General features: G+C 33.6%; 5 protein-coding genes across 9 annotated transcripts in view; 1 reads left to right on the top strand and 4 right to left on the bottom strand.

Annotated features, from left to right (window-relative positions):
• Positions 1–2,974, bottom strand: part of LOC129568550 (amyloid-beta-like protein) — a 63,801-nt gene extending 60,827 nt beyond the window's left edge. The window contains exons 1-2 of one of the 4 annotated variants that reach the window (XM_055446594.1): positions 2,631–2,974; positions 1,836–2,169 (exon numbers count right to left, since the gene is read on the bottom strand). In XM_055446594.1, coding sequence (XP_055302569.1) covers positions 1,836–1,916 — 81 coding nt within the window. In that variant the 5' untranslated portion in view covers positions 1,917–2,169; positions 2,631–2,974. The remainder of the gene's footprint in view (positions 1–1,835; positions 2,170–2,630) is intronic. The other 3 variants (XM_055446592.1, XM_055446591.1, XM_055446593.1) reach the window with 3 other exon arrangements.
• A 3,132-nt stretch (positions 2,975–6,106) lies between these two features.
• LOC129568551 (persulfide dioxygenase ETHE1, mitochondrial) lies at positions 6,107–16,699 on the bottom strand. Of its 2 annotated transcripts, XM_055446596.1 has the most exons (9): positions 16,581–16,676; positions 16,406–16,455; positions 16,100–16,264; positions 10,818–10,962; positions 10,483–10,515; positions 10,240–10,421; positions 8,755–8,906; positions 8,523–8,641; positions 6,107–6,423 (listed from the first exon to the last, which is right to left on the bottom strand). In XM_055446596.1, the coding sequence occupies exons 2-9, from the start codon at positions 16,406–16,408 to the stop codon at positions 6,368–6,370; spliced, it is 855 nt and encodes a 284-aa protein (XP_055302571.1). In that variant the 5' UTR covers positions 16,409–16,455; positions 16,581–16,676; the 3' UTR covers positions 6,107–6,367. The 2 variants fall into 2 exon arrangements, with proteins under 2 accessions (XP_055302571.1, XP_055302570.1); XM_055446595.1 differs by lacking the exon at positions 16,406–16,455 and having other exon boundaries at positions 16,581–16,699.
• A 1,466-nt stretch (positions 16,700–18,165) lies between these two features.
• Positions 18,166–20,882, top strand: LOC129568544 (thioredoxin, mitochondrial). The gene is made up of 3 exons (XM_055446572.1): positions 18,166–18,444; positions 18,768–18,825; positions 18,903–20,882. Exons 1-3 carry the CDS (start codon positions 18,280–18,282, stop codon positions 19,133–19,135), a joined length of 456 nt encoding a protein of 151 aa, XP_055302547.1. The 5' UTR covers positions 18,166–18,279; the 3' UTR covers positions 19,136–20,882.
• On the bottom strand, positions 20,792–22,117 carry LOC129568542 (exosome complex component RRP4). Its single transcript, XM_055446569.1, has 4 exons — positions 21,915–22,117; positions 21,618–21,847; positions 21,376–21,550; positions 20,792–21,303 (listed from the first exon to the last, which is right to left on the bottom strand). Exons 1-4 carry the CDS (start codon positions 22,040–22,042, stop codon positions 20,943–20,945), a joined length of 894 nt encoding a protein of 297 aa, XP_055302544.1. The 5' UTR covers positions 22,043–22,117; the 3' UTR covers positions 20,792–20,942.
• A 123-nt stretch (positions 22,118–22,240) lies between these two features.
• On the bottom strand, positions 22,241–22,779 carry LOC129568543 (glutaredoxin-related protein 5, mitochondrial). Its single transcript, XM_055446570.1, has one exon. It carries the CDS (start codon positions 22,777–22,779, stop codon positions 22,309–22,311), a length of 471 nt encoding a protein of 156 aa, XP_055302545.1. The 3' UTR covers positions 22,241–22,308.
• Positions 22,780–23,076: the final 297 nt, after the last annotated feature.

Raw genomic sequence — 23,076 nt, forward strand, 5'->3', positions numbered from 1 at the left:
CGATGATTTTTATATGTAAATTGATCAGAATGAGCTCAGCTTTCCAATGGTTGTCAAATCAACTTGATCCGATCAATAGTTTTTGAATTATGGATGTGAAAATGAAATTGACACTTCATAGGTGCGCAAAATACTTACAGGAAAAAACTTGCAGACTCGATTTTAACGATAGAGATATGGTTCCTTGGGCAAATTTTCTTGGAATGACCCATAGAACACGGAAATCATAGGTATTTGGTCGAAAAAAAAATCGACCCGCCCTATTCAAGAACAATAAGAAAAACAGTAATAATTTATTATTATTGCTGATGATTATAATCATATTCAGTTTTCCGCTGCCAGATATGATTGTCATCATAATAGCTATAAAATGCTTTCAAAATCGATGCTTTGCTTCTTTTCATATTTGCATTGTGATGCATAAAGGAAGGAATGCCACGTGTAATGTATACGAATTGGGTTTTTGTTCCAAGTAAAGAACAACATAAATAATTAAAAATGCGTGCATAAGTATGGCTCTTGGTTGTAAAACTATAGATATATTTTTTTATAAATTCAAATGAGTCCCCTTTGCGAAAACGAGTAATAATGAGAATGCGCACATGAATAATGAATATTGACGTACGGTTGGCATTAACCATAGTTTTTTTTGTCGGTTCTATCTTTTTCAAAAGTGTGTGGTGTTTGGTATGGTTTCTGTTGCGTCACCCAGTCATAGCGCTCAAATATAAAATCAGGTTCAAATTACAAACACTGACGACCGTTTATATATATATTGTGATATTGTTCTGGTTATTGGATTTCTTTTGTTCGAAAAATTAATGAAAATAAGTTGATAAATTTGTGTTCAATGCAAAAAAGAGAGGTGTTCACATTCACATCAGACTAGATGTACTACGTTTTCACATGTTGATAGAGTGTTGAATTTAAAATTCGAATGAAATTGAATCTAATGTGTACGTTGTGTGCAATATACACAGAAAGGGGTATTCAGTATGCGTTCAGCTCTCTCGAAATTGATGAAAGTGACGCCAGTACACGCACAGCATGATAACATATAGAACACTTTTCAGCTCTTTTGTGTTGCTGTTCAAATGCCTATTCGGTGTATCATAATAAATTTATGTATCACAATATTAACAGCGGATCGCTGCATATGTGCGTAGGTGTAGATGAATGGGCAGTAGGAGGAGGAGGATGATGATGAGCAAACCATATGAAACAAACAATGCATCTAAAATATGCATGAGTATAGAATCAATTAAGATGGAAACAGAGTTTTGTTACACTGGAAACAACATAATAAACATATTATCGAAGCCAAGGGAGCCGAATTAAAGTCAAAATTACTGACAACAGTTAGTAATTCACTTTTGTCACCCGGAAGGAATTTTATGTATAAACTCTTCATTTCAATAATTCAGCTTGGATATCTATTAGTCGTTCATGGGAGAAAAAACGTCGTTTTTGATCAAGCACCAACCGAAAAAGAACACATCGATTGAAATAAAACATTTTACTCTTGAAACAAAATCAAAGTTATATTACAGATGATATGAGTCATTGCATCAAGTTTTTTTTCTGCAAATATGTTTAGATTGCTGTCAATGATGATTATTACAAATGCAATTTTCTGGGAAAAGTTGGATCAACGTTTTTATAATTAACATTGAAGTATTTTTCTTTAATTTGGGATAACTATATCATAACATTGTAAGCCAATGTGTATCTCGAATCAGATGTTGACTATGAAGTGTACTCGCAGAACATCATCTTAAAAGTGTGAGCCTTAACAATTGTGAATATCTTAATGAAAAATAAAATCGTAAACTTACTTGAACAGCAGCCAGTGTCCACACAAATAAAACGCAACTCAAGTAGATGGGCTTTGGTGTCATTTTCAATCCGTTTTTCATTCGTTTTCAATTCGAAATACGTGGGCAAAATATGAGTGTGTCTGTTCAAATCTGTCACAACACTGGTATTGTAAATCCAAAGTAAATGTATGTTTCAATCGATTATTATTGAAAGATATTCCGTTGTATTGCACTCTTTTGCACCTCACTTCAAATCACAATGATTATAATGATAATCAGTTGCAAACCGCAACGTTTAATTTGGACGATGCGTTCATAAAGTGTTTTTCCAAACTATTTTCATTTAAACTTGCTACAAAAAAAATTATGCAAAATATAGGAAAAAAAATAATCAGAAATTCACACACGATTAATCAAAATTTAAAATACAATGCACAATTACGCCCCTTACACCGATTCAGTCACGCAGTTTTATCATTCGTTTCGTCACTGCTGTTGTTTGTTTATGAAGACAGGGGATCTTGATAACTCCACTAACAGCTCTATATACCGAAAGTAAAACTGCGGATTATCTTGAATCCAGACTAATTTTGCATTGCATTTTCGTCATTTTTGTACTTGAATTTAGAATAAAAAAAAAAAATACTCTTGAGAATTTGAAAAGACACTCAAATCGATTTTTTTTCCTAAGAGCCACTTGACAATGAAGTTAAAATGGATTTTCTTTGCTTGATGATTTCTTTGCAATTTGGCTTTCAAACGAGCAAATCCTTCAATGGAATTAGCGCTTTTTTTTAAATAAAATTTTCTTACACAGATAATTCTCTTTTTTTACACTAAAATTCCGATGAAATGTCACTGTAGATTCAGTTAGCACCAAATAACGTTCAATCTATGATTCACTTGAATAAATTGAATGATTAGAAAAGTTTTCGTGATTGACGAAAATTCACCAAATAGTTCACTGATTCTGACACACTGCTCAATATGAACTAAATACGAAGTTGTATGCACATTACACACAGCTCAAACGGAATAAAGAAATATGGTGGAGCCGAGCACATTACTCGGTGGTCGTATGTATTCGTGCCCGTCTATGGCTATGTTAATAGCGTGGCGTATCAATGTTGTGGTATTATGCGCAAGCGTATACCTGTACGGTATCGGTCGCTATGGTACAGTCTTGCATTTGTGTATGTACGAAATGTTTTGTAATTTTTTTCCCTCTTTCACAACGAGATATACGAGATTATATATATATATATATATATATATATATATATATATATATATATATGTACGATGGCTCATGTCTTGGGCTTAGCACGAGTGTTCAAAAGGGAGCCAAAGACAAAGCGTTTCACATAAATGGCAAAGACATTATGGAGACACGTCAGTGTACTGTATGTCATGCGCACTATGTAACCATAATTCTCTACAACCACTTGAACGACGGTTGAAAACTATATAGTTTAGTATATACTCTATATTGAATCATATCAAATTGTAATTATGAGTTTCAATTATTTTCTCTTTCTGTCACCAGGATATACTCATATCCTGGTGACAAGTAGACGTTGCTACCACCCGATACGACCATATCGAACGGAATATGCATTGAAAAGTACTAAAAATAATTTCTCTGTCATTTCATAAAGCCATTGGATAATATGATTATAAATTTTATGAAAGTATTTTTTTTTGTTCGTCCACTATATTGAGGGGCTCATTTTCGGTCTATCCCTATTTTTCATAATATACGCTGTATAAAACAAAATCATAATATATGCTTCATGATCATGACTCATCCATTGCAGTTTGATGTAAATCAAAGCAAATTTTTTCCATGGTCAGTCAGTGTCTGGGATGAATTTTGGCATTCTACCCAATGACATTCTACTTAGCTCAAACGTTATTTTATGGCCTTTTTGTTTAAATTATTGTGAAAAAAAACTGAATATGCCATCAGTTGTGCCAAAAACCAATACTAATGGTCAATTTTTATTTTGTCCAACTGCACAACTACCAACAATCAACAGTTCACATTCATGACATATGAATGTAATGTAAACATTGTGTACGATATCGAATGAGTAGACTCAATTGTACCGAACATGCCGACCAAATTGCACTGAAATTCCTTTCATACAAGACAAATTTTATAAGATATATCATGTTTATTGTATTGGTGATATGTTTCATATGCGTCACACTATCAACGTTTCCATCTGAAACTAAATTTTATCATCTATTCGCATCAACACTGCCAGAAATATGTACACTTCGATGTCCCTTGAATCGTTTGCAAGCTTTGCGAGTGTAGGCGCCATCCACGAAATCTCAATTGAGCATTTCTTGTGTTAAACTATTCTTTGTGTTTCGCAAGTGGTACTAGCCGTTTATATTTAGATATGTTCAAGGGTGGGGCGAGATGCTTCACTCTCTTGTTTGCAAACGGCAATCCCGTTAATTATAGAGATTTTACTGTGACTTTCGTTCGTCATGCATAGAGTATATGAATGAACGGTACAATGAATTGGAATTGATCTAATTTGAGAATTAAATGCTTGTGCTTTGAGCACAACATTGAAAAATATTCAACCGATTTCTCAGTTACATTTTATTTGATGATACAATATATGACAATATTGAAATTTAATTTATACCGCTTATGATTCGATTCAAAATATTCGATTCGGACAAAAAATCTTCCGACTTTCATACATTTGGCTCTGATTTTATAGTAATTTCATTCGAAATGTGCATACATACTTGAATATCGAAAATTATGTGTTGATTAAAATATTTTGGTGTACTGTATTGTTGTATAGTCTAGCGATACATGGGATGCATGATACGTTCGTCAGGCAGCGATGAAATGACGCATATTACAGTCTGATGAAGACACTAACTTTTTTTGTCGTTAGCAATATGAGTCGCCCGATGTTCTTGTTCATATGAACGTAAACGAACGAACGAATGAACGAAAGAACTCAATACGTGACATTGTGAAAAACTCAATATCCTTCAGATTCGGCTGCAGAGAGAAAAAATCGTACTTTTCTTTGTTGGAATTCACCATTTAGCATTCAAAATTACAAAAGAACCAACGTTGAGCTTGAACAAAAGGATAAGAGTCGAGAACGTAATGAATTCGAAATATGGAGCATAATGCACGAATGCTTTGGAAAGAACAATACCATATGAAAATCAAACGCAGCCAAGCAGTCAACATTATATGACTGTGAAGTGATAAGGGAGTGTCGATGAAATGCGCATGTTTTTGTCTTTCTGTTTGTGCGAGCGGACGTTCTCATCGCTTGCGATAGCGGAGATACGGTGACGCATCAAGTTTGACTGTCAGTTCTATTGACGGAGACAAGCGTCTGACTACGACTATGACTACTGAAGAGCGTGCTCAACAACCCCAAAAAATTATTACCATTTTTCTCTTATCTGCGTTTTACCAGTTGTAATAATCATTATTCCAGCATATTCGACAGAGTGACAGTCGATTGATTCAAACGGATAGTTGAAATGTTTTCAACTTAAAGAGTTCGAATCATAGCAATGCGTATGAGTACGGCAAAAAATAGAAGGATAGCAGAGATTTTTCTCCATACACGGAAAAATAATTAATGGCAAACAATTATAGTTCATTGTCTGCTGGGAATATGTAGTAATTTGCTAGTGATTTCATGGTTTTCGGTACAAAAATGATACCAAAAGTAAGTTAACACAGTACGGGTCCATACCCGTAGATCGAAGAAATTTTCCATTCGATTTCAAAATAATATTTTATTAAATCATACCTGTGTGTTATTGGAAATTCACATTTGTCTCACATTTTTAATCGATTTGTTTTATTATATATTTGTTTAATCATATTTGTATCTTTTTTTCTTCCAAATATCAAAAATCATTGTATACGTATGAGTTTTGGTTCTCCAAGAGGCATATAATCAATCCAATGAATATGTGAACATTGTAAAAGCTTTTTCGGTTTGTGTACTGCAGTTGATGTAATTGTTGACATCAAATAACATGTGCCGTCGTCTGTTTACATATAAGAACCATTGTTCTTATGTATAATAAGGTAGGTCGAGTAATGCAAACACATTCGAGTAGTGATAAATAGAATAAATGCTCGTTTTGTTGGCAACTTGAGGTGCAAACATATTTCTGATATGCCCAATGTGAGTCATAAAAACCACTTACAAACCCAGACTAATTCACTTAAAATCAATAAGCATCAAATCAAAGCATGTTTTAATGCACCAGAATGTCTCTTGTTTAGTACTTTTTAACCAATATAAAATTATTTATTGAACCATTATACATTCGTAACCTTGAACTGTGTGTCAAATTCACGAACGAAAGATAGACTAATCTGCCTGTTTGATAAATTTTATAAAAGCAGAAATAAAATACAAATTTATAAAAATATATACGTATTATATGCATATTCATTTGGTGGTTTTAAATGAATGAATAAATGAAATCAAACACGGTAATTGTACAACTCAGCATTTTTTTGAGGTAAATTTCGCCTAGTTAGTTGGAATATCATGTAGACCACAAGCTTGATTAGCTGGCACCGCAACATCTATTTGAATTGAAGAAAAAAGTTTTTAATAAATAATTGGTTTAATTGCATTATGATATTTTGCAATTGAAGTGTTCGATTTGTAAAATTGTCATTTTTATTTACATCAAAATAATTTTTCTTTCACTATCGATATTCAAAATTTAATACGTATAGCATTTTATATACACAATTTGTGCCGAAAATTGAAGTACAAACATTTGCCGACTTTACTACTCTCAGAATGTAAAAGAAGGATAATACATAGAAAAACGTGCTAAAATCGAATTTTATTCGCGAGCGATGAACACTAAAAGCCAATAAAAGTAGCTTCTGTCACAGTAAAAGAAAACACTTATCAACAAATCCTATCCTTTCCATTTATGCAGATGTATGAAACCGTTGAATTGATATTCTTCATCCATTTCTCTCTCCCTTTCTCCATCTCTCTCCAATCTCTTCTGCACACACAATGCGCAATTTAAATGCGAAATAATTTCGAAGCAATGTTTATGCTCATTCACGTAAAATTCAAGGTATTTCGCTTCTTTTTTACTAATATTTTACTTTTCCGTACACAACGTGTCATGGGAAAGTATAGGAATTGGTCCCGAAAACTTTTTTCGCAAAATTAGCTTAGATCATCATAAAAACTCATGAAACGCGTAGAAAACCACTTTTTGAGACACTTTTCCGTTCGTGTGCCGTCGTTGTCGTCGTCGTCGTCGTCGTTGGTGTTTGTTAACACGATAACTCAAAAAATAATTAAGATAATAAAAATCTGGAAATGCCAAAAGTTTTGTATCCGAAAAACTTAGTTTAAGTTCGAAGATGAGCCATTTTCGATTTGACCCTGGGGTACTTGCCCTAAGAAAAACCTCAAAAAATTGACACTTTTGTATGGGAGGTACCTGTAAATCGACTCCGATTGGCTTCAAACTTTCTGAGGATTCATTTTTTGAAGAAAAAATAAGATTCTGAAAGTTTCATATTGATCGCATTTGCAGAAGATTGATTTTTTGTCCTCAATTTTTGTCGAAATTTTCTTGAAAAAAATTGAGGGACAAAAACCAAACTTCTGCAAATGCGATCAACATGAAACTTTCAGAATCTTATTTCTTACAGAAAGTTTAAAGCCAATGAGAATCGGTTTACGGGTACCTCTCATACAAAATTGTCGAAGTTTTAGTTAAAGTGACCGATTTTTCACTTTATTTTTATTATTATATTTTCACTGCCTTTATTTCAAGAAAATGCACAAAAAATAACCAAAAGTACCTACGGACAATGCAGGCCAACGGTACGTAAAAGTTCGGGACTACCAATGTAATTCTTTTTATTATTTATTTGTCATCACTCGATGCCAAAATATTCAGTCTTTCTGGAAGAAAAGTGGAGATTTTTTTCTCCAATATTTGCACACATTCAAACATAAAGCTTTAAATAAGATTCCTTAGAACTCTGCAAAATTATTCTTTTCGTTTTTCGTTTAGGTATGCGAAGATGAATGTGAAACATAACAGAAACGCAGTGCAACGTATCGATCGGGAATTCAATGTTTCCCCTGTGTCTCATTTACGATCTACTCTATCTCTTTCTAAAACCATAGTTTTGTAGATTGTATGTTGAGGTTTATTTATGCTGAACATTGAAATGAATGGGGGTGAAATAGAAAAAAAAACATTTTATCTGGATTTGGTGGTATTACAATTAGGTGCATATAAATTCAACGAATTTTTTTATAACGGGATTTGTCTTTGGAACATTAGAAATTTGCATTTGTGTTAGAATTTTACGCGAAAATTCCGATTTGAAACCAAAAAAGTCATATCGCCAAACGACGGTTCTATCACACTACTTAAACTCATATACACCTTTTGATCAGAGTAGCCAACCGAACTTTTGAAAGCTCTTCGGGTGAACGGACTAACTTCTGGCCATCCAGAAGTTTTTCTAAAACTGAAGCGTTGATTGATTAGTATTGAGATCATGTATCGATTCAGAGTGGCAATTGGAAGGTATAATTTTTTTGTACCTTTCATTTGAATTTTTTCAAGTGAATTTTGTAATGAGAATGTATCTCCTCTAACTCAACAGAAATTTCGTATTTTTACACTCACCAATCATTTTAGGCTTAGGTAAATTCAAGTTTTCCATTATTTCCACAAATGTGTCAATGTCTTTTGTTAAACGGGGATTATAACGTTTTTCTTCAACCACACTGCTCTCCAATTGTCCTCTGGAATACGAAAAAAAATCGAATTTGCGATTCATACATATGAGTCGAGTTGAATTAAACAGAGTTATAAAAAAATCTATTCGAACAGGGAAGTAAAATGAGCCAACACATACTTATAATCGTGAGCAGGATAGATTCGATAATTATCCGGCAAATTGAATATCTTGTCGTGCACCGATTGATAAAGAGTACGTGAGTTGCCTTCTTGAAAATCCGTACGTCCACAGCCACGAATCAACAGAGTGTCACCAGTGAATACAATGCCCTGTGCAATTGAATATATTGACGCAAAAAAAAAAATTATTAGCTGGTGTGGAGATAAGAGTCATTGTCGAAAAAAATATTTGATAAATCATATAAAATATATCAGCTCATGATCAAATATCATATTTATTACGTAACTTTTTTGTCAAGTAATAAGAAATTGTCTTGCTTTAATGATGATTGACACTCATTTTCATAGAAAACTCTCAAAATATTGTTGATTATGTTATGCTTTGTTTAGCAAATTTGCTGTTGCACATTTGAACCCGTGAGCATAAAAACAACGTATTGACTCTTCGCCGATGAATACGAAACGCAAAAAAATCGCCGAACAAAGTGAAACACCAATCTGTTATTGGATCAATATGAAACATGAAATCGTTGGCCACTATTTTATTTACGTTGCGCTTTGTTTCGAAGCGCGGCAAGTATTTCATTTTGTTCCAGTAACAGAACGTTGTATCACTTTGTTCGGCGACGCGCTCAATGTACTGTTTTGGAAAAATATGCATGATTTGATACAGTTTTGTGCGAGTGCAACATAAATTCTGTTCGCTTGAAAGTGAATCGTGAAATATCGGCTGACTATAGAAATTGTGTTTCACTTTAATTGAAACAAAAATGTTTGATACACTTTTGAGTCCATTGGTATGATGATTCATTTTAATGGTGGTTTTGGTCGTGATTTGTTTATGAAGTGAAAATTAACTGATACGGAGCGCGAATTTCGATGTGCCGATAACACCAATAGAGCAGAAAAAATACTATATGAAAATCGAAAAAAAATTTAAACTTTTTTTTTCGACTGTTGCCTATTTCGGATCGTCTACATGGGAAGTTTGTATGAAATCCTCGGAACGCGGGTTCACGCCGCTGTGAATACATTGGTTTATATAGTGAAATCTATACATGGCCAAAACACGGACGCACAACACCCATTCTATTTCGCTCACACTTACGTGCAATTTTTACCCGTATAACAAAGTAGTCTGCTTTACTGTTAAAAAGATGTGCGCAGTAAAGAAACAAGAACGTACATGTTTCAGCAACGTTAAAGTGCACGTAAGTGTGAGCGAAATAGAATGGGTGTTGTGTTAAAATGAATCATCATACCAATGGACTCAAAACTGTATCAAATCATGCATATTTTTCCAAAACAGTACATTGAGCGCGTCGCCGATCATGCTTCATATTGATCCAATAACAGATTGGTGTTTCACTTTGTTCGGCGATTTTTTTGCGTTTCGTATTCATCGGCGAAGAGTCAATACGTTGTTTTTATGCTCACTGGTTCATTTCTACTAATTTAATCATTATTGTAAATGGAAAATTACCTGTTCGTAATTGATAAAGGTCATGCAGCCGTTAGTGTGTCCAGGTGTTGAAACAGCTTCGATTTCATGGCGTCCAAATGAAAGGACGTCGCCATCGCTGATGTGTTTGTCAGCAATAGCTCCACTTGCTTGCGAAATGACGCTACGTACATTCGGTAGCAACTGTTTTAAATAACCAGTGCCTGAAAACATTCATATTTTGAGGCATTTTGGGCAAACTTACTTTAATACGAGGAACTATACCGGTTATATGGTCCGCGTGCATGTGGGTATTCACTGTGTCATATATCCAAGTCGCATATAGTATAAATCATGTATGTTGAGAAATAATTGTGAACGAATGAATATAGAGAAATTAGAATGTTTAACAACCTATGGTATTATTTTAGAGTCATAATAATAATGATAATCAAATTTACAATATTATCCAATTTTCCACAAATGAACATGAACATGCCAACAGAGATTAATAAATAAATAAATAAAACAACTTTTGGACGACAATTGTCTGTGATTTAGGGACTATACGTATATGTTTCACAAATAATAATTTTTACACTCGGTTTGTAGTCACTTACTTGCATATTTGAGCTGAAATCCAAGCTCATTCACCAGGTGTGCATCACGTTTTGCATGCTCCAATACTGGATCTATTAGGACTGCTTCCTTTGTTGTTAAATCAGCCAGTAAATAGGTGTACGTGCTGCTTACTGAATCGAATAACTACGTTGTTTTCGTATTTGCGCGATGACAAAGAAAGCATACATAAATAAAAAGAATTACATTGGTAATCCCGAACTTTTCCGTACCGTTGGCCTGCGTTGTCCGTAGGTACTTTTGGTTTATTTTGTGAATTTTTTTGAAATAAAAGCAGTGAAAATATAATAATAAAAATAAAGTGAAATATCGGTCACTTTAACTAAAACTTCGACAATTTTGTATGAGAGGTACCCGTAAACCGATTCCTATTGGCTTCAAACTTTCTGAGGTTCCATTTTTTGGAGAGAAAATAAGATTTTTAAAGTTTCATGTTGGTTGCATTTGCAGAAGTTTGGTCTTTGGCCCTCAATTTTTTCCAAGAAATTTTGTCAAAAATTGAGGACAAAAAATCAAACTTCTGCAAATGCGATCAACATGAAACTTTCAGAATCTTATGTTTTCTCCAAAAAATGAAACCCCAGAAAGTTTAAAGCCAATCAGAATCGATTAACGGGTACCTCCCATACGAAATTGTCCAAAAATCGGTAATATTAGTCAAAATTTCAAAAAAATTGTATGGGGGGTACCCGTAAATCGATTCTCATTGGTTTCAAACTTTCAGAATCTTATTTTTCTCCCAAAAAATGATATCACAGAAAGTTTGAAGCCAATCGGAGTCGATTTACAGGTACCTACAATACAAAAGTGTCAATTTTTTGAGGTTTTTCTTAGGGCAAGTACCCCAGGATCAAATCGAAAATGGCTCATCTTCGAACTTAAACTAAGTTTTTCAAATACAACACTTTTGGCATTTCCAGATTTTGATTATCTCAATTATTTTTTGAGTTATCGTGTTAACAAACACCAACGACGACGACGGCACACGAACGGAAAAGTGTCTCAAAAAGTGGTTTTCTACGCGTTTCATGAGTTTTTATGATGATCTAAGCTAATTTTGCGAAAAAAAAATTCGGGACCAATTCCTATATTTTCCCTTGACACGTTGTGTACGGAAAAGTAATAAATTTATATAATTTGGTGTATTGGAGAGAGGAAAATGTGGAAAAATAGACATTTAATCTACAGCAACAGTTTTCATGCTTAAAAAAGCATAGTGGAAAAATCGTCGAATGAAGTTGTTGGCCTGTAAATGTTTTGTATTGAAGGAAAAGAGTTGACACTTATGGAGAACAGCATCGGATTTTTTGCCCTTTCACAAACTAGTATATGCTGAATATTTTCAGAAATAGCTATCTATCAGTGCCTTCTTAGCCTGGAAGCGAATGAAGCAGCCGCTTCAGGGCCCCGAGCTGCTGAAAAGGCCCTTGAAATATTAAGAGAAAATCTTATCAAAGAAAATTGAAAAAAACACACAAAAAATACAAAAATTCCCGAATTTATTTCAATCTCCGTGGTTTGTTTGCTGTCTACAAAACAGTTGATGCGCGTGACGACGACGCTGTGGAAATGGTTTTGGCCCTATTTTTAGCGTAAATAAAATCATCAATTATTTCATCGAAGTCCAAATTATTCAAAATTTCACATTCAACCACTGAGCAGAAACGATTGAATGTCAAATAAGAATGAGTAATCAAAGAATTTCAACTGCAAGACGAAAAAAGTCATATACATACATATATTTCGCCTTATTTGTTGTTTCTGTCTTACTTTTTGGATGTAAGTAGTGTGGCTCACTTTTTAATAGAATGGTCAGTGGTATAATTGTTTACATATCTATTGGTGAGACGTAAAAGAACTCAAGTTGGTCCAACTTCGTAGCAATAAAGAGAAGTATGTTTCATTGCAACTAAAAATGGTTAAAAGAATGTATGTTCGTTTTTAGCGGGTCCTCGTGGTTTTTCACGGTTTCCGCGGAACTGATAAGAGATAAAAACTTGATGTCTTCAGCAAAGTTGTAGCACTCGAGGTCTTCTATAACATTGCTGAAGTCAGTTATCTCTTATCTCTTATCAGTTCCGCGAAAAGCGCGAAAGATGATAAGAAAAAAAAAAGTTCTATATAAAATTTGCTTTTTTATGTGCGCAATTTGCGCGCAACTGATAAGAGATAAGAGATAGTTGTCTTCAGCAATGTTATAGAAGACCTCGAGTACTACAACTTTGCTGAAGACATCAAGTTGTTATCTCTTATCAGTTCTGCGGCAACCGTGAAAAACCGCGGAGGCTAGACGGGATGCCAACATACTTCCTTTTAACGCAGATAGAATCAACAGAAAACATACTTTCCGTTTCAAAAATATAAATCGACAAAAAAACATACATTCTTTTACGTCTCACGAATAGACATCAAAACATAAACAGTTTATCGATCGAATTGATCGAAATTCTTTATTGCTAAGTATGGTTGACTCTTCCAGACGAATGTAATTAAACATAGAGGGAGAATAGAGATAACGATAGGTTTCGTTTGTCAATTCGAATTGGATGTTGAGTCACATATACATTCGCATGAATAAGAGCGTTCATGTCCAGCAGTAATCAAAACATAAATGAAAAACGGCAAAGTTTAATAACTCTGAATTCATCTCTTTGAATTCAATCGAAATTGGCGCAACATTCAAAATATTGAATTTTGTGCTATTGAGAAAAAAATTTATGGCCCCGGAAATTTTTGCTTCAGGGCCCCCGAAAGTGCTAAGACGGCACTGCTATCTATATTGATATAGTATATAGTTATAGTGGCATTTCATCTGAATATATCATCATGATAAAAACATATAGTCGAAAAATCGTAATAGAATGGTCACCAGTTGATTGAAGAACTCGAGACTGGCTAGCTTCTAAGTGATAAGATAACGTTCTTCTTCTAAGTGATAGAAACTTGACAATACGTCAAATTGAATTTTTACACTTTTTATACAATGGGTTCAAAACCCATTTTAAGGGCCTGAATAAGCCTTTGGGGGGTAGGCGTGAGAGACATTTTACAGTTCCAACGACTCTCTCTCTCTCTAACCATGCAAATACGCAGATGCTCATTGCAAACCTTACCCTGGCTGGTGTGAAATCATCGACCATTCATATAACAAATAGAAAGAATTACATTCGTAATCCCAAACTTTTCCGTACCGTTGTCCGTACTTTTGGTTTTTTCAATATTCTTGAAAAATCGGTCACTTTAACTAAAATTTCGACAATCGGTTCCTATTGCCTTTAAATTTTCTGAGGTTTCATTTTTTGAAGAAAAACTAAGATTCTGAAAGTTTCATCTTGATCGCATTTGCAGAAGTTTGGTTTTTGGCCCTCAATTTTTCCAAGAAAATTTCGACAAAAATTGAGGACAAAAAATCAAACTTCTGCAAATGCGATCAACATGAAACTTTCAGAATCTTAGTTTTTCTCCGAAAAATGTAACCTCATAAAATTTGAAGCCAATCAGATTCGATTTACGGGTACCTCCCATATGAAATAGCCGAAAAATCAGTCATTTTAGTCGAAAAAAATTCTAAAAAATGAAACCTTAGAAAGTTTGAAGCCAATCGGAGTCGATTTATGGGTACCTCCCATACAAAAGTGTCAATTTTTTGAGGTTTTTCTTAGAGCAAGTACCACAGGGTCAAATCGAAAATGGCTCATCTTCGAACTTAAACTTAAGTTTTTCGGATACAAAACTTTTGGGACTTTCAGATTTTTATTATCTTAATTATTTTTCGAGTTATCGTGTTAACACACACCAACGACAACGACAACGACGGCACACGAACGGAAAAGTGTCTCAAAAAGTGGTTTTCTATGCGTTTCATGAGTTTTTATGATGTTCTAAGCTAATTTTGAGAAAAAAGTTTTCGGGACCAATTCCTATACTTTCCCATGACACGTTGTGTACGGAAAAGTAATTAGCTAATTTATCTAGTATCAAAATCATGTTTTTTTGTTCCAAATTACAATACGCGAATTGCGTAACGTAATAAATTTGATGAGTTTCTAAAATATCCTATTCCAATGAGTCAAACACGTTGAATCGCCTTATTTGGTTTGCCCTTTGGTTAGACCGCAATAGGTAGGATATTTATAATTCTGATTGTAAATTTATGATTATTGTTCAGCTACTCCAAAAAAAGTAATAGAATTTAAATTGGGAGAAAAAATTCGTCTGAGTTAAGAAAGAATTACATGTAAAATCTAAAATTGTTTAGACCATAGAGCTATACCTGTTCACCTGTGACCTGAGTATCTTTTCAAAACAAATATTGTTGGCCAGAAACTGAATGTATCTATACTATATGATCCAATAAATGTTAAAGGGTCAACGAAACCACAAAGAAACGAGATTATTGCAAATCATACTTTCAAAATTTACAACCAATTAACGAAATCACCCATTACACTCTGTGACAAGTGTCTTTGCCATATGTATTTTTTTTTAGATTGATTCAACTAGGGTCGCCAAGTGGCCGATGAATCGGCCAATAATAAACACTTCTTTCTATTTGAATTGATGGAATGGTTGAAAATTTGAATGGCACGTGTTATTGATTCCGTGAGTGAATTTTTTGTTTTGAAAATAGCAGATTTTCATTGTATTATTTTTTCTCTGAGTTTGTTATTCAGTTTGTGGGAAATTAATAAAGTTGGTTTTAAAAAATTTACACAAATTTAAAAATTCATAATTCACATATGTATATGCAGACAATGCGTTGGAAAAATAAAGAAGCGAAATAGAACCCATAGAACCTCCACTCGCGCTTTGCGCGCGGGTCGCTCTCGTTCCGGTTCTGCACGCATTTCCACATTCACAAAGCATTATCTGCATATATGTGAATTAGGAATTTTTAAATTTGTCTAAATTTTTTAAAACCAACTTTATTAATTTCTCACAAATTGAACAACAAACCCAGAGAAAAAATAATACAATGAAAATCTGCTATTTTCAAAAGAAAAAATTCGAAAAACTTTGGGAAACCCTGGACCCGGAAGAAGGTGTTCTCTAACATGCTTCAAACTCATGTCAAACTTGACATATGTGAATTCTGATTGGCATTCTGCACATCTACTGTTCACGACCTTTCAAATGGTACCATTGGCATCAAAATCAGTTGGGTATAAAATGGTTAAAATGGTACCAAAACTTTTTGGGCAAGTGCATTAATATATATAGATGTTTCATCGAAAACTTTAAATTAAAAACGTCAAATTCTTACCTGTCGAAAAAAGAAGTCGCTTGAAAATGGGATGCGTGGCGGAATAATTGAATCATTTAATGTTGACATTCTGCCGAACGGTTGTTGGACACCAACTAATGATGATAATAGATTATTGCGTGATTTTACAATACTCTGCAAAATTCCACCAAGTATTTTAGATGCCTTCAGGTTTATAACGTCACATCGATGACAATTACATGAAACAAACAAGATAACAAGTCATGATAAAGTAATCGTCGGTCTTTACAAGAGTAAATGAAAATAGTTTGGTATCTAAGCAACGTTGAACGACAAACTTATTACCATACTAGTTCGGCTACAACTACGAATGCCGTTGATTGGTGCGGTCTTTACTACAAATGAAATTACACTACCACGTGAATATCATTTACTTTGTGTATATTTACAATATCAACTGGTTGCTTTGAATCAAACCATTGATTGAACGATTAAAAAGTAGGCAATAAATTATACCAACTTGTAGATTCATCAAAAATAACAATACGAAGTGTTTATGAAGGTGGCAACAGCACAATGTCTACTGTATTATGATGCAATGTGCTATGTGACACTGACATTTGAGAATGGACTAAAACCGACGAAAATCGGTATCATCATCATTATTCATTAGTCATGGTGAATATACATGTCGTGCAAAATCATTTGAACGGCAGAATTGTTATGTTTTGAATTTTATTCCCCAAGTAATTTTTTTTTCTGGAACTTTGATTGTTTCAACATACAGCCGCAAATGTCAGAACATCTGTTTATCAAAGCTTTTATGGTCTCTGTCATATAAGTTTGCTCAACTCAAATGGTGGAACCAAATAAAATATTTAATGACGAAAATTAGATTTGAAATTACATATCTCACAAAAGGAATTACTGTAAATCATAATGGGATACAAAATATGGAGAATTATAACAAAAATCAATAAATTCTATAAAAAATATAATCATAGACAAGTACTGCCATCTATCGAAAACTAGTTTCTTCTTAGTGGTGAGAGAATGAAGCTCTGGATTTGTTATGTATAAGCAGGAGGTTTGACAAATAATATGTGTATAAAATTTGTGGTGCTGTTCAGTCGTATACGCGTGTTGTAGTAGCTAACGTCATGACTGATAGTCAAGAGTATATATGAATGTATATGTGGGTTACTGTACAGTCCAATGTATTGGACCTTTGATAATTTTTCTTTCATTTGGTATTGTATTTACTTGCCATCCGGGCTCACATTCACATCGTTCTGTTTCTCGTACGATTGTGAGATTGGATTATTATTTCGTGTGTATTTTGAATTATCACAGAAAAGCAACAGTGTCACTCCGTTCAGATTTTTCGTTTAGTTTTAGTGGTTCAATTCTTACGTAAATTTCGTCAAACATTTGCTTGTTGTTTTTTCTTTAAATAAATAATTGAGCTTTATTGGATAGCAAATAATCTAATTTAAAAGCAATTCAAATGTAAAATCAAATCTATTTTTGAATGATTTACTATTTTTCGTGATAATTTTAAAACAAATTACTTACAAACTATTTAAGTTTAAACTTAGAATGAATTGATGATATTTGTTCGATTTGACAAGAAATTGCAAATTTACCATACTAAATGTCAAATAGATAGAGGCCGTGTTGTGTTTTAGCAAGGTTTAGTGTCAAGGACGTTGTATATTTTAATCGAACATATTGAATCCAAGAATTATTGAGAGAAAAAAATACAGTGTGTGTTCTACATGACTATCATTCAAAAACGATTTATAAAAATCCGGCAAACAATCAGAACATTCACTCATACATATCGATGAGCTAATGTTCACCCAGAGAATCGGTTTTAATTTTCAGTTGTCATTATGGACTTTTCCCTTCGTCTAGCACACATGTAAATCACAAACACAAACCAATAAGTGTTCTTTGTGTTGAGCTTGTGATACTTGTTCCGTTTTCGGCATATTCTTCGATTTCGTGCGAATTAGATAATGTATGTACTTTTTGGGTGCAAATGAGTCAGCCAGTTTAAAATATTAAACGTTGCGAAATAAAACGGTTGGACGACAGATTGATTCTGTAGAAGAAATTAAATTGACAATAAAATTTAAAATAAACAGTGAATTTTGTGTGCTAATAATATACTAACTAAAAGAAAGAAGAAAAGGAAAACAAATCAACAAACAAAAATGTTACGAGCAACTATGAAAATTCCGTCAAGTTTAGCGCTAGAATGTACCTTAAAAAAAATGCCAGCATCTTTAACCGATGGCACTATCCGTAAAACGTTATCGATATCCGCAACAAATATGAAGCGATTTGTCATCAATGATCACTACGAATTTGATCAAAAGGTAAAATACATCGTTTCATATTAGTCGTTTATACTTGACACGACAAATGTATGTGAATTGTGTCAAGTCGATGAATTGTTATGTCGTAATTGAATCAACCATCTACACGTTCTACACGCACATTTTATTATTTGCGTGTATGGTGTGTATGCAGTTAACATTGAGAGACAGAGACAATATATGAGGAGAGAGAGAGGAGAGAGCAAAGCGATAAATTTTTCATGTAATAGCAAACGGAGCACGTCGTGTGTTGATGACTATATGGGGACCAATAACAAACAATTCTGAATGTTTAATACAGTTCTATCGTCTCATTTTCATAGGTGGTGAACAGTGACATTCCGGTTATAGTCAATTTTCATGCTGAGTGGTGTGACCCATGTAAGAAAGTGCAATAAATGTGATTTTAACAACACCCTCCCCCCAATGGGAGCAGTTAATTAATGTTTCAATTGTAGGCAAAATTCTGACACCGAAAATGACCGAGCTGCTGGAACCATTGGATGATATTGACCTAGCGGTTGTGGATGTTGATTCGAATATTGATCTTGTGAATACGTTCGAGGTGAAGGCTGTACCAGCAATTTTAGCCTTTCGTAACGGTGTCGTTGTTGACAAATTCATTGGCCTGGTGGACAGCACAATGATTGAGAATTTAATCAAAAAGCTACAGAAAAAGAAGGATTCTTAAACTATACCAAAAGGGTGGAGCAACTACAATCGGTTATTTATTTGCTGAAGAAAATTATTTATTTGTGTTCTCCATTATCAGTTATTATGGAAATGGACTTGAAGAAATCTTTTAAATTTTTTAATTTTATCAATTGAGACTTGAATGTTAATTGGACGAGACAAAAACAACCGATTCTTTCTTTCCTACCATTATTCCATCATAAACCTAACATTTTACGTAATATTTGTCTCGATATTATTTTAGTATCAGCTTTTAAATGTACTATAAAAACGCAATTCAAATACTATCACATTGATTTTTTTTGTTTTTCTACTTTTGTTTATCGACTATACGACTCGTTGTGAAAAAGTGCAATCGACGTGTCTTTTCCTCTCTCAAGATGGACCTGAATTTTCTCCCTGCTCATTGTTTTTCATAAACTAAATGTAAATTATCGTTCCGCCTAATTTAAATCAAGCAAAATTACCAGAAGTCAATCGTCGAAATTTTGTTGAAAATCAAATAGTTCGATGTGAATTGCGGTCAACATACTTACTATTGATCCGTTTGATCAGATGCATCTCTCAAAAAGTATTTTTGATTTGAGACATTTCCAGAATTCAATTCTTAATTTATGCGCTTCAATTTTCTATCACTTTTTTCTTCCAAAAACTAAACTGAGCGACTCTTTAACTTCTGTAGAGCGTAAATTTATACTATGAATTTCATAGCACACAAGCACATTGGCCAATCGCACTATTATTTATTTTGACTGTTAGAAGTTTATTTTTAAAAGAAATATTCTAAACTATGAACGAACTAGACTCCCGTTTTTCTCTCTCAATCAATCCAAAATGTAGAATTGGGTAAAAGATTCAATGCATTAATTAAGATTCATTGTATTAATAAGAAATTATTTACGACTATTTTTCAAGCTTATAATTACAATCACGTCTGAATGTATGAAATAATTGATTTTTGGTAATAGATAAAAGCACAATATATATATTGGTTGGCAACAGTAGCTGAATGAAATATAATAATAATTGAACAAACTTTACCAATACGGATTTGATAAAATATGTTTTTATTCCTTAGACAAGTATTAGGCAAACAATTCAATTTTATTGGTAAGAATATTTTGCAATTGATTCTTACTCGTCAAAAGTATGACTGAATTGGTTTGAATCAAATGTATTTCGCTCGATTAAAAACGTAGTGCAATTTTTCACGTGAGCATCTGCCGCTTATCTTTTTTTTTTTGCTTCATGGAAATCTTTGAATGAACACATATCATTCACGTTTGCTATAAATTTAATCTTTTTTCGTCGAAATTAAAATATAACTTGTATCACTTAAATGTGAAGTCGAATATCAAATAACAATTTAGTAAAGAATTGTATACTATTCCAAATGTATAGCAAAAAATACAACTGCTAGAAAATTGTGTGTGACCAGTCCAGACCTTGGTACCGTTACCATTTTAACATAGGTTAACTTTATGTTGCGAACGCTATTTGCATTTTTTTTAATGGACATTATCCGGTATTCCCTCAAGAAATTGAAATTGATAAAACTGTTGAGCTTTGACGCTAGAAATAATTTTACTGTATATAAATTATACACATTTTCAGCACAATCGATGTGCACAAATTTTTATAAAACTAAGCTATATTTACGTTTTAGCTCCCATGTGATTTTTATTCAATTTTCATCATAAATAAAAAAGAGAGAAAAGGAAATTTAAAAAATATTCGATGAAAAATATGGATTTTATTATTGGTTTTTATTTCTTAGACAAAGTAGCTGATTTTGATTTTTTTGCTCACTGTTCATCTTGGATACGAAGTCTGTGTTGTGTTAAAAACGCCAAATCGACAATCGATTCTTGTTTTAGCAATTCCTCGACTTCATACTTTAAAGACTCATCATAAGCATACTGAATGCTAGTATCGTAGAGCATCATTTTGCATTGAGCCAATGCCAATATGCAATTTCTCAATCGAACAATCACTTCACGGTCGGGCCGTGCAATTGGTTCGCTTAAATTCTGTGTGAAACCACCACTCCCCTCAATATCCGTGTTTATGGTTGGTGAAATCCAAATGAAGCCATTATTTCCCAATATCACCGATGCGCCGCAAGTTAAATTATGGAAATGTGTTTTACAGCGCTTGATGAGTGACCTATGAAATATATGGGGAATGGGGTTACTTTCACTCAATTTTGAATAATATACACTCACTATAAACACTTACGGAAAAACTTTCACCAAAACGCCTTGTGATAATTTTCCATACTTTAAACTTCGTGTGTGTAATGATAAGCTGCCGTCGACAAAGACGTTCTGGACTTCAGCGGATATTAAATCACCTTCTTGTAAGAACTTCCGCATCATTTGTTCATCCTCAGTATTCCGACGTCGTAGCTCACCTTTTCAATGAAAATATAAAGATTAATATGATGATGCTCTTCTTTTCTTTTTCAAAAATATTGTTACCTCCCGGTAAGTTGACTGCTGCAAGGAACAGTATTGAATCCAAACGTGAATTCGTATTAACTTTCCATCGCTTTTGTTGGACTTCAAAAATGCGTCCAACGATCACGTCTCCTATCTCGCCAACATATCGACTTTTGAACGGACGAACCGATATCAACTTGTTCACTTTTTCCATAACCCCAGCTACAGAAGCTCTAATTTCATCATTTTTGACGTATGTTCCGTGTCCCCTTTTGTATTGAATGTAAAAGTAAAATGTAAAATTCAACGAATGAAGGAGATTGAACAAATACATACCGCATAAAACCTTGTTGTGAAGTAATAACTTCGCCCGGCGTAAAAAGCCGTGGCATAGCATTTTCTGTGTAGGATACCGTATTGGAAATACGGTTCGATGCTAATCGCATATCAATATTTGTCGTCATTTCCCTTTTAAATGTTCACTAATTCGACTATTAAACGAAATCACCGCAACACACTTACAAATCAAATGTGACAATGTTTTGTTGAGGTTATGTGCATGCCACTATGACATTTGATTGTGATGTACTAAACTGAGCTCCACTCATGTATATGGGTACGAAGCACAAATGTCGAAGCAATGTTTTCAAATCAAATCAAACTTTTTTCGTCATTTTTTCTTTATTTTTATTTAATTCTCGATCATTCCATTTTTACATTGCAAATTTTTCTATTTTTTCTCAGATGATTTATCTTCTGTTTCTTTCAATAGCGCACTTGTTATGCCAACTTTTTTCAGTTCATCAATTAATTCGCCATTCTGGTGCATTTGTAGTAAGATATCGCAGCCTCCAACAAATTCGCCATTGATGAAAACTTGAGGAATTGTCGGCCAATTGGTAAAGTCCTTAATACCTTGTCGAATAGAATCGCTTTCCAAGACGTCATGACTATCATAATTGACTGCGTGCATCCTTAGAATTTGAACCACAGCGTTGCTGAATCCGCATTTTGGAGCATCGGGAACACCTTTCATAAATACGACAACCTTATTGTTTTTCACCATTTTCTCAAGCTCCTCCTTTGGTAGAGAATCAGTCGAAAAGAAGCGAAAACTTGGTATCTCATTTCGCATCACTGATCTTTGGTTAAATTGATTAATCAATCGCCGAGCCATCAATCGACCAATTACGAGTGCCATTGCTGAAAGACCTAATTACTGAATGTTCACAACAATCAAACAAAATAGACTTATTAAATTAATTTGCGTAGCGTTCACTATAATGCGGTTGCACAACTATTGTTTTGACAGCATAATCTACATTGACACTGACAAACACAATTTAGACTATGTACTAAAATAAACCACGTGAAGCAAATTCGCAGAAATGCCAGTGGAGGTGGTTGCTTTTGATTTATGTAGACTTGTTTTCCGTCAAAATCGACTGAAATTTCAGTGTAAACCAACTGTATGAATATTGGGAACGAGAGAAATGTT

The sequence above is a fragment of the Sitodiplosis mosellana genome, unplaced genomic scaffold, assembly GCF_009176505.1.
Source record: "Sitodiplosis mosellana isolate CC-2019 unplaced genomic scaffold, AAFC_SMos_1.0 Smas_scaffold_20, whole genome shotgun sequence".
In the NCBI taxonomy this organism is placed as follows: Eukaryota; Metazoa; Arthropoda; class Insecta; order Diptera; family Cecidomyiidae; genus Sitodiplosis; species Sitodiplosis mosellana.

Coding starts and splice junctions, on each gene's coding strand:
- LOC129568551 (XM_055446595.1), bottom strand. Junction 8,907..10,239: donor CCTTTATCAATTACGAACAG/GTAATTTTCCAT, acceptor TCAATTGCACAG/GGCATTGTATTCACTGGTGA. Junction 6,424..8,522: donor ACCTAAGCCTAAAATGATTG/GTGAGTGTAAAA, acceptor CAATTCAAATAG/ATGTTGCGGTGCCAGCTAAT.
- LOC129568544 (XM_055446572.1), top strand. CDS start 18,280: ATGTTACGAGCAACTATGAAAATTCCGTCAAGTTTAGCGCTAGAATGT. Junction 18,445..18,767: donor ACTACGAATTTGATCAAAAG/GTAAAATACATC, acceptor TCATTTTCATAG/GTGGTGAACAGTGACATTCC. Junction 18,826..18,902: donor TGCTGAGTGGTGTGACCCAT/GTAAGAAAGTGC, acceptor TTTCAATTGTAG/GCAAAATTCTGACACCGAAA.
- LOC129568542 (XM_055446569.1), bottom strand. CDS start 22,042: ATGACGACAAATATTGATATGCGATTAGCATCGAACCGTATTTCCAAT. Junction 21,848..21,914: donor TCACAACAAGGTTTTATGCG/GTATGTATTTGT, acceptor TCAATACAAAAG/GGGACACGGAACATACGTCA. Junction 21,551..21,617: donor AGCAGTCAACTTACCGGGAG/GTAACAATATTT, acceptor TTCATTGAAAAG/GTGAGCTACGACGTCGGAAT.
- LOC129568543 (XM_055446570.1), bottom strand. CDS start 22,779: ATGGCACTCGTAATTGGTCGATTGATGGCTCGGCGATTGATTAATCAA.